Raw genomic sequence first — 10,093 nt, 5'->3', positions numbered from 1 at the left:
CAGACCGAGGGACGATGGAGCAGGCAACCCGTTTTAATAAGCATGTTTATATGAATGAGCCCTCTTTGGGACCAAGTGTCACACAAGCACTGTAATGTAACGATGACGTTAAATAAAGCCCACGCGGAACTCGCACGGCTGCCCCCGGGCTTATTGTTTCCTGCGACCAGTTTTAGTGTGTGCGGGTGTCACGTTGTGTTTGTACTTTAAGACCAGGGGCAACGGCTAACATCCGCCCCAGGGCAAAGGCTCCCGAAATCGGGACACATAAACCCGATGTACAGATGCCCCACAGCGCTGGCTTGTGACCAGCGGATCCCAGCACGACCCTCTACCCAAACAAAGCGCTTTATTAATTGAAGAGGTGGCTGTGCACACCGAGTGCTCGGATTTCCCAGTGCCGGTATAAGTTTCCCAGTGCCGGTATAAGTTACCCAGTACTCGGGGTACTCTCAGCCAGCCCACCCACCCACACCTGTAGAACATGGCAGATAAGAGAAGCTCGTAGGTGACAGGGTGGTGGCCCTTAAAAGAGCCGTTGTGGTGGTTGTTCGGGTCGGTGTCTCCTTAGGCCCTCTCGCCTCGGATACGACGGGCCAGCTGGATGTCCTTGGGCATGATGGTCACCCTCTTGGCGTGGATGGCGCACAGGTTGGTGTCCTCGAAGAGCCCGACCAGGTAGGCCTCGCTGGCCTCTTGCAGGGCCATGACGGCGGAGCTCTGGAAGCGCAGGTCGGTCTTGAAGTCCTGGGCGATCTCCCTCACCAAGCGCTGGAAGGGCAGCTTGCGGATGAGGAGCTCGGTGGACTTCTGGTAGCGGCGGATCTCGCGGAGAGCCACAGTGCCGGGTCGGTAGCGGTGAGGCTTCTTGACTCCACCGGTGGCAGGGGCGCTCTTGCGGGCAGCCTTGGTGGCCAGCTGCTTGCGAGGCGCTTTGCCGCCGGTGGACTTGCGGGCTGTCTGCTTGGTGCGGGCCATGGCGGGAGCGGTCTCTCTCAACGACGAGCGAGGAAGAATGGAGTTCGAGCAGGCAAGAGCCCTATTTATGCACTCGAAGACGGAGGGCTGCTCTGGTTGGCTGAAGCGACCGCCCCAGGTTTGAAAACAGCCCGCGGTGTGCAACGATTGGCTACTCAACCGGAGGCTGTAGCCTGCCTCTCCAATGAGCTGTGGAGAAAAAGACACCCTCCGATTGGACGATGTACGTTGGAGCCGAAGCCCGCGCTTCGGTCAACCTTTGTCTCCGTGTCCATCCACTCATTTGTAGTCACACGAACCACTCGCCCCCGATCAACTGGGCGAGGAGACCAGGATGTTTTAAGTGTACCGCCCTTGGTCACCCTGGAACACGCCGCCGTTGACTGCGCTCGATTTCACGTTCACAATCGTCTGCTTTATGCAGACACCACTTCGAGTCTGCCCGGATACAGTGAAAGCACCAAGGCACACGTTATCTCACATTTATTATAAACTGAGGTCTAATAACTCCCAGACCCCCTTCTTTCTTTGTTATAAAGATTCCAATCCACGCAGCACCAAAAGAGCCGTTCATATGACCAAGATCACACACGGCACTCGCGTGTGTAAAGGTGCGCTAGGGATTTACTGTGCCGTTTATTATTATTGAGAAGTGTGCACGCGGGGTGAAAGGGTGGGGGTGAACAAGCTCTCTTCTAGACCGGGTGGATGGCTCTTAAAAGAGCCGTTGTGTTTGCAGTGTCTCGGTGCAAGCCCTTACTTCTTCTTGGGCGCTGCCTTCTTGGGCTTGGCTGCTTTGGGCTTGGCTGCCTTGGGTTTGACTACCTTGGCAGGGCTTTTCTTGGCCACTTTGGGCTTCGCCGCCTTGGCTTTCGCTGGGCTCTTGGCAGCCTTCTTGGCGGGGGCAGCCTTGGGCTTCTTGGGGCTCTTTGCTGCCGCTGGCTTCTTGACCTTCTTCGGGCTCTTCTTGACCCCCGCGGGAGCCTTTTTGGGCTTCTTGGCAGCAGGGGCAGCTTTCTTGGCCGCTGGTTTCTTGGTCTTGGCGGCCGCCTTCTTGGCGGCCGCCTTCTTGGCCGCCTTCTTGCCCTCCAGCTGCTTCTTGTTCACCTTGAAGGATCCGGAGGCCCCGGTGCCCTTCAGCTGGGCCAGGGCGCCTTTGCTGACCAGGCTCTTGACGGAGGCCTTGACCCGGCTCTTGTTCTTGTCCACATCGTAGCCCTCGGCGATCAGCCCCTTCTTCATGGCCGACAGGGAGACTCCCTTCCTCTCGGCAGAGGCGGTCACCACCTTCAAGATCAGATCGGCCACGCTGGGGCCGGAAGGCTTCTTGGCCTTGGAGGCCCCCGCTGTCTTCTTCTGCTGCTTCTTCTTGGGGGCGACCTCAGCGGGAGGCGCCGCGGCGGCTGGAGCGGTTTCGGCCATTGCAATGCAAGTCTCGGCGCGGGCGCTGTCACAGAACAGAAATGTCCCTCTCGGCCCGAGCCCCGTGAATATATACAGGGAGGAGCCAGCCTCTGATTGGTCGCGAGCAGACAGGGCTCTGCGAGGCACACTCGGCTCTCTGCTCCGAGCTGACTTTTGTGTTTCCTACCTTCCGATTATCCACGTTTTAAAGCACAATCAGTTAAACACGCGCTTCCACACATGTATGACCAGGAGCCCAGCTTCGGCCCTCTCCCGGGCCTGCCCCCGTTTCGGATCCACCCCTCGTCCCTGGCTTGTGATCCGCGGGGAGACTCGGCGCTCCCCCGACGGCGGACGCCTCCATGCCTGAAATCCCGGGCTCCCGGCCCCTTTTCCCCGGTCCACTCTCGCCTCCTGCGGCCGGGAGCGGCGGCCCGCGGGAGGGAGGGGGCTCCTGCAGGGAGCGGGCCCTGCGGCGTCACAGTGGGGCTGCGGGGGCCGCGGGGAGCGCGTTCTGGAACGGGCCGAAGTAACACAGGGCTCCGCCGGCCGAGCGCGGGGTGGAAACAATGCCAGGGAGCCCCCAGCCCGGCGCCTGCACCCTCGGCTGTGGCACCCACGGCTGGGGGGGGGCGCAACCGGAGGCCTTTTACAAGCAGCGGGGCACGGCCCTGGCTCCGGCCTCGCATGCATCACCAGGCGGCCGTGTGCTGGCAGCTTCACATGCAGGCAGAGGGCATTCACTGCCGAGCGCCGAGCCAGAGGAGGCGGGCGCAGACTAAATAAAATAAATACAGTGACACAACGAAGGAAGGCGGCCGAGTTAGGCCTACATGTTTAAAAACACCCCAAGTGAGAGCAGAGGGTGGGAATGCACCTGAAATGGTGACCCCAGTACCGGCATGGAGGCACTCTACTGAGCTGATTTTTAAAGCTGGAGCTAGGTGTACGTCTGAGGTGACATCTGTAGACAGAGTGAGTTACTGTATGTCAGACGCTGAGCCTATGACCGGGGGGAGGCCCACTGCGGAACTGAATAGTACAGTACAGAGTGAGGCATGTGACTACAACTGTTCTACTGAGCCCTATCGCTGGAGTGGGGACCACTCCTGAATCCAATGGTATATCACGAGGGAGACCTGAGACCAGAAATGATATTCTGCGCCCTGTAGCCTGATCGAGGCCTGCTGCTAATTTGGACGGAGGTAGGGGAAGAAAACAGAACACTTCACATAGTCCAGAACGTACATGAACACCAGTCCCAGTATCAGATCTTAGCCTTCAGGATCTCCGGCCCATCCCTAGCTTCCAGGTACCTGTTTTAGTAATATGTGTGACATTTGGAGGTGTACAGCTTCAAGGGGATGAAGTTGCACCTTCTACACAGGGTTGAGGAGCTCCGCGCAGGGTGAGATTTCAGGGTTCATGCCTGGCTGGAGGTGTGAAAACAAAACACTCCACATAGTCACACCTCCATCCAGGGGTGAACCCTGAAATCTCACCCTGCGCGGAGCTCCATGACCCTGGGTAGAAGGTGCGACTTCATCCCCTTGAAGCCTAACACCTACAAATGTCACAAGTATCAGTACAACTGGTGCCAGGAGGCTGGAAGTAGGCCCAAGGCCTTGCAGGCCATATTCTGATACTGTAAAGGAGCTAAATACACTTTCCTGAGAATGTGAAGTGTTTTATTTTCACACCTCCAACCTGGGGTGAACCATGAAATCTCACCCTGCGCGGAGCTCTATAACCCTGGGTAGAAGGTGAGACTTCATCCCCTTGAAGCTTAACACCTTAAAATGTCACAAAGTATCAGTAAAACTGGTACCTGGAAGCTGGAAACACACCCAAGGCCTTGCAGGCCTTGTTCTGATACTGTGAAGGAGTTAAATACACTTTACTGAGTATGTAAAGTGTTTTGTTTTCACACCAACAGCCAGGGGTGAATCCTGAATTCTCACCCTGCGCGGAGCTCCATAACCTTGGGTAGAAGGTGCAACTTCATCCCCTTGAAGCCTAACACCTGCAAATGTCACAAGTATCAGTAAACTGGTGCTAGGAGGCTGGAAGTAGGCCCAAGGCCTTGCAGGCCTTGTTCTGATACTGTGAAGGAGTTAAATACACTTTACTGAGTATGTAAAGTGTTTTGTTTTCACACCAACAGCCAGGGGTGAACCCTGAATTCTCACCCTGCGCGGAGCTCCATAACCCTGGGTAGAAGTTGCGACTTCATCCCCTTGAAGCCTAACACCTGCAAATGTCACCAGTATCAGTAAAACTGGAGTCTGGAGGCTGGAAACACACCCAAGGCATTGCAGGTCCTATTCTGATACTGTAAAGGAGTTAAATACACTTTACTGAGTATGTGAAGTGTTTTGTTTTCACACCAACAGCCAGGGGCGAACCCTGAATTCTCACCCTGAGCGGAGCTCCATAACCCTGGGTAGAAGGTGCGACTTCATCCCCTTGAAGCCTAACACCTGCAAATGTCACAAGCATCAGTAAAACTGGTGCCTGGATGCTGGAAACACACCCAGGGCCTTGCAGGCCTTATCCTGATACTGTAAAGGAGTTAAATACACTTTCCTGAGTATGTGAAGTGTTTTGTTTTCACACCTTGAGCCAGGGGTGAACCCTGAAATCTAACCCTGCGCGGAGCTCCATGACCCTGGGTAGAAGGTGCGACTTCTTCCCCTTGAAGCCTAACACCTGCAAATGTCACCAGTATCAGTAAAACTGGTGTCTGGAGGCTGGAAACACACCCAAGGCATTGCAGGCCCTATTCTGATACTGTAAAGGAGTGAAATACACTTTACTGAGTATGTGAAGTGTTTTGTTTTCACACCTTGAGCCAGGGGTGAACCCTGAAATCTAACCCTGCGCGGAGCTCCGTGACCATGGGTAGAAGGTGCGACTTCTTCCCCTTGAAGCCTAACACCTGCAAATGTCACAAGCATCAGTAAAACTGGTGTCTGGAGGCTGGAATTATGCCCAAGGCCTTGCAGGCCTTGTTCAGTTACTGTGAAGGAGATAAATACTCTTTACTGAGTATGTGAAGTGTTTTGTTTACACACAAACAGCCAGGGGTGAACCCTGAATTCTCACCCTGCGCGGAGCTCCATAACCCTGGGTAGAAGGTGCGACTTCATCCCCTTGAAGCCTAACACCTGCAAATGTCACAAGCATCAGTAAAACTGGTGCCTGGATGCTGGAAACACACCCAAGGCCTTGCAGGCCTTATTCTGATACTGTAAAGGAGTTAAATACACTTTCCTGAGTATGTGAAGTGTTTTATTTTCACACCTCCAGCCAGGGGTGAACCCTGATATCTCACCCTGCGCGGAGCTCCATACCCTTGGGTAGAAGGTGCAACTTTATCCCCTTGAAGCCTAACACCTGCAAATGTCACAAGTATCAGTAAATTGGTGCCAGGAGGCTGGAATTAGGCCCAAGGCCTTGCAGGCCTTGTTCTGATACTGTGAAGGAGTTAAATACACTTTACTGAGTATGTAAAGTGTTTTGTTTTCACACCAACAGCCAGGGGTGAACCCTGAATTCTCACCCTGCGCGGAGCTCCATAACCTTGGGTAGAAGGTGCAACTTCATCCCCTTGAAGCCTAACACCTGCAAATGTCACCAGTATCAGTAAAACTGGTGTCTGGAGGCTGGAAACACACCCAAGGCCTTGCAGGCCTTATTATGATACTGTAAAGCAGTTAAATACACTTTCCTGAGTATGTGAAGTGTTTTATTTTCACACCTCAAGCCTGGGGTGAAGCCTGAAATCTCACCCTGCGCGGAGCTCCATGACACTGGGTAGAAGGTGCGACTTCATCCCCTTGAAGCCTAACACCTGCAAATGTCACAAGTATCAGTAAAACTGGTGCCAGGAGGCTGAAAGTAGGCCCAAGGCCTTGTAGGCCTTGTTCTGATACTGTAAAGCAGCTAAATACACTTTCCTGAGTATGTGAAGTGTTTTATTTTCACACCTCAAGCCTGGGGTGAACCCTGAAATCTTACCCTGCGCGGAGCTCCATAACCCTGGGTAGAAGGTGCGACTTCATCCCCTTGAAGCCTAACACCTGCAAATGTCACAAGTATCAGTAAAACTGGTGCCTGGAGGCTGGAAACACACCCAAGGCCTTGCAGGCCTTATTGTGATACTGTAAAGCAGTTAAATACACTTTCCTGAGTATGTGAAGTGTTTTATTTTCACACCTCCAGCCAGGGGTGAACCCTGAAATCTTACCCTGCGCGAAGCTCCATGACCCTGGGTAGAAGGTGCGACTTCATCCTCTTGAAGCCTAACACCTGCAAATGTCACAAGTATCAGTAAAACTGGTGCCAGGAGGCTGGAAGTAGGCCCAAGGCCTTGCAGGCCTTATTCTGATACTGTAAAGGAGCTAAATACACTTTCCTGAGTATTTGAAGTGTTTTATTTTCACACCTCCAGCCAGGGGTGAAGCCTGAAATCTTACCCTGCGCGGAGCTCCATAACGCTGGGTAGAAGGTGCGACTTCATCCCCTTGAAGCCTAACACCTACAAATGTCTCAAGTATCAGTAAAACTGGTGCCTGGAGGCTGGAAACACACCCAAGGCCTTGTAGGCCTTATTCTGATACTGTAAAGGAGCTAAATACGCTTTCCTGAGTATGTGAAGTGTTTTATTTTCACACCTCCAGCCAGCGGTGAACCCTGAAATCTTACCCTGCGCAAAGCTCCATAACCCTGGGTAGAAGGTGCGACTTCATCCCCTTGAAGCCTGACACCTGCAAATGTCACAAGCATCAGTTAAACTGGTGCCTGGATGCTGGAAACACACCCAAGGCCTTGCAGGCCTTATCCTGATACTGTAAAGGAGTTAAATACACTTTCCTGAGTATGTGAAGTGTTTTGTTTTCACACCTTGAGCCAGGGGTGAACCCTGAAATCTAACCCTGCGCGGAGCTCCATACCCTTGGGTAGAAGGTGCAACTTTATCCCCTTGAAGCCTAACACCTGCAAATGTCACAAGTATCAGTAAAACTGGTGCCAGGAGGCTGGAAGTAGGCCCAAGGCCTTGCAGGCCTTATTCTGATACTGTAAAGGAGCTAAATACGCTTTCCTGAGTATGTGAAGTGTTTTATTTTCACACCTCAAGCCAGGGGTGAACCCTGAATTCTCACCCTGCGCGGAGCTCCATAACCCTGGGTAGAAGGTGCGACTTCATCCCCTTGAAGCCTAACACCTGCAAATGTCACAAGCATCAGTAAAACTGGTGCCTGGATGCTGGAAACACACCCAAGGCCTTGCAGGCCTTATTCTGATACTGTAAAGGAGTTAAATACACTTTCCTGAGTATGTGAAGTGTTTTATTTTCACACCTCCAGCCAGGGGTGAACCCTGATATCTCACCCTGCGCGGAGCTCCATACCCTTGGGTAGAAGGTGCAACTTTATCCCCTTGAAGCCTAACACCTGCAAATGTCACAAGTATCAGTAAATTGGTGCCAGGAGGCTGGAATTAGGCCCAAGGCCTTGCAGGCCTTGTTCTGATACTGTGAAGGAGTTAAATACACTTTACTGAGTATGTAAAGTGTTTTGTTTTCACACCAACAGCCAGGGGTGAACCCTGAATTCTCACCCTGCGCGGAGCTCCATAACCTTGGGTAGAAGGTGCAACTTCATCCCCTTGAAGCCTAACACCTGCAAATGTCACAAGTATCAGTAAATTGGTGCTAGGAGGCTGGAACTAGGCCCAAGGCCTTGCAGGCCTTGTTATGATACTGTGAAGGAGTTAAATACACTTTACTGAGTATGTAAAGTGTTTTGTTTTCACACCAACAGCCAGGGGTGAACCCTGAATTCTCACCCTGCGCGGAGCTCCATAACGCTGGGTAGAAGTTGCGACTTCATCCCCTTGAAGCCTAACACCTGCAAATGTCACCAGTATCAGTAAAACTGGTGTCTGGAGGCTGGAAACACACCCAAGGCATTGCAGGTCCTATTCTGATACTGTAAAGGAGTTAAATACACTTTACTGAGAATGTGAAGTGTTTTGTTTTCACACCTTGAGCCAGGGGTGAACCCTGAAATCTAACCCTGCGCGGAGCTCCATGACCCTGGGTAGAAGGTGCGACTTCCTCCCCTTGAAGCCTAACACCTGCAAATGTCACAAGGATCATTAAAACTGGTGTCTGGAGGCTGGAATTAGGCCCAAGGCCTTGCAGGCCTTGTTCAGTTACTGTGAAGGAGATAGATACTCTTTACTGAGTATGTGAAGTGTTTTGTTTACACACAAACAGCCAGGGGTGAACCCTGAATTCTCACCCTGCGCAGAGCTCCATAACCCTGGGTAGAAGGTGCGACTTCATCCCCTTGAAGCCTAACACCTGCAAATGTCACAAGCATCAGTAAAACTGGTGCCTGGATGCTGGAAACACACCCAAGGCCTTGCAGGCCTTATTCTGATACTGTAAAGGAGTTAAATACACTTTCCTGAGTATGTGAAGTGTTTTATTTTCACACCTCCAGCCAGGGGTGAACCCTGATATCTCACCCTGCGCGGAGCTCCATACCCTTGGGTAGAAGGTGCAACTTTATCCCCTTGAAGCCTAACACCTGCAAATGTCACAAGTATCAGTAAATTGGTGCCAGGAGGCTGGAATTAGGCCCAAGGCCTTGCAGGCCTTGTTCTGATACTGTGAAGGAGTTAAATACACTTTACTGAGTATGTAAAGTGTTTTGTTTTCACACCAACAGCCAGGGGTGAACCCTGAATTCTCACACTGCGCGGAGCTCCATAACCTTGGGTAGAAGGTGCAACTTCATCCCCTTGAAGCCTAACACCTGCAAATGTCACAAGTATCAGTAAATTGGTGCTAGGAGGCTGGAAGTAGGCCCAAGGCCTTGCAGGCCTTGTTCTGATACTGTGAAGGAGTTAAATACACTTTACTGAGTATGTAAAGTGTTTTGTTTTCACACCAACAGCCAGGGGTGAACCCTGAATTCTCACCCTGCGCGGAGCTCCATAACCCTGGGTAGAAGGTGCGACTTCATCCCCTTGAAGCCTAACACCTGCAAATGTCACAAGCATCAGTAAAACTGGTTCCTGGATGCTGGAAACACACCCAAGGCCTTGCAGGCCTTATTCTGATACTGTAAAGGAGTTAAATACACTTTACTGAGAATGTGAAGTGTTTTGTTTTCACACCTTGAGCCAGGGGTGAACCCTGAAATCTAACCCTGCGCGGAGCTCCATGACCCTGGGTAGAAGGTGCGACTTCCTCCCCTTGAAGCCTAACACCTGCAAATGTCACAAGGATCATTAAAACTGGTGTCTGGAGGCTGGAATTAGGCCCAAGGCCTTGCAGGCCTTGTTCAGTTACTGTGAAGGAGATAGATACTCTTTACTGAGTATGTGAAGTGTTTTGTTTACACACAAACAGCCAGGGGTGAACCCTGAATTCTCACCCTGCGCAGAGCTCCATAACCCTGGGTAGAAGGTGCGACTTCATCCCCTTGAAGCCTAACACCTGCAAATGTCACAAGCATCAGTAAAACTGGTGCCTGGATGCTGGAAACACACCCAAGGCCTTGCAGGCCTTATTCTGATACTGTAAAGGAGTTAAATACACTTTCCTGAGTATGTGAAGTGTTTTATTTTCACACCTCCAGCCAGGGGTGAACCCTGATATCTCACCCTGCGCGGAGCTCCATACCCTTGGGTAGAA

The 10,093-nt window shown here is 52.0% G+C and overlaps 2 protein-coding genes across 2 annotated transcripts; both read right to left on the bottom strand.

The window, feature by feature from the left end:
• Positions 1-567: 567 nt before the first annotated feature.
• Positions 568-978, bottom strand: LOC146799958 (histone H3). Its single transcript, XM_085620884.1, has one exon. It carries the CDS (start codon positions 976-978, stop codon positions 568-570), a length of 411 nt encoding a protein of 136 aa, XP_085477010.1.
• Positions 979-1,734: 756 nt separating this feature from the next.
• On the bottom strand, positions 1,735-2,715 carry LOC146799957 (histone H1.11R-like). Its single transcript, XM_085620883.1, has one exon. The coding sequence runs from the start codon at positions 2,398-2,400 to the stop codon at positions 1,735-1,737; it is 666 nt and encodes a 221-aa protein (XP_085477009.1). The 5' UTR covers positions 2,401-2,715.
• Between the last annotated feature and the right edge of the window lie 7,378 nt (positions 2,716-10,093).

The sequence above is a fragment of the Triturus cristatus genome, chromosome 8, assembly GCF_964204655.1.
Source record: "Triturus cristatus chromosome 8, aTriCri1.1, whole genome shotgun sequence".
In the NCBI taxonomy this organism is placed as follows: Eukaryota; Metazoa; Chordata; class Amphibia; order Caudata; family Salamandridae; genus Triturus; species Triturus cristatus.
This window is presented reverse-complemented; position numbering and strand designations above follow the sequence as displayed.

Bases quoted from the DNA above. Each gene is read 5' to 3' on its own strand.
- LOC146799957 (XM_085620883.1), bottom strand. From the start codon at position 2,400: ATGGCCGAAACCGCTCCAGCCGCCGCGGCGCCTCCCGCTGAGGTCGCC.
- LOC146799958 (XM_085620884.1), bottom strand. From the start codon at position 978: ATGGCCCGCACCAAGCAGACAGCCCGCAAGTCCACCGGCGGCAAAGCG.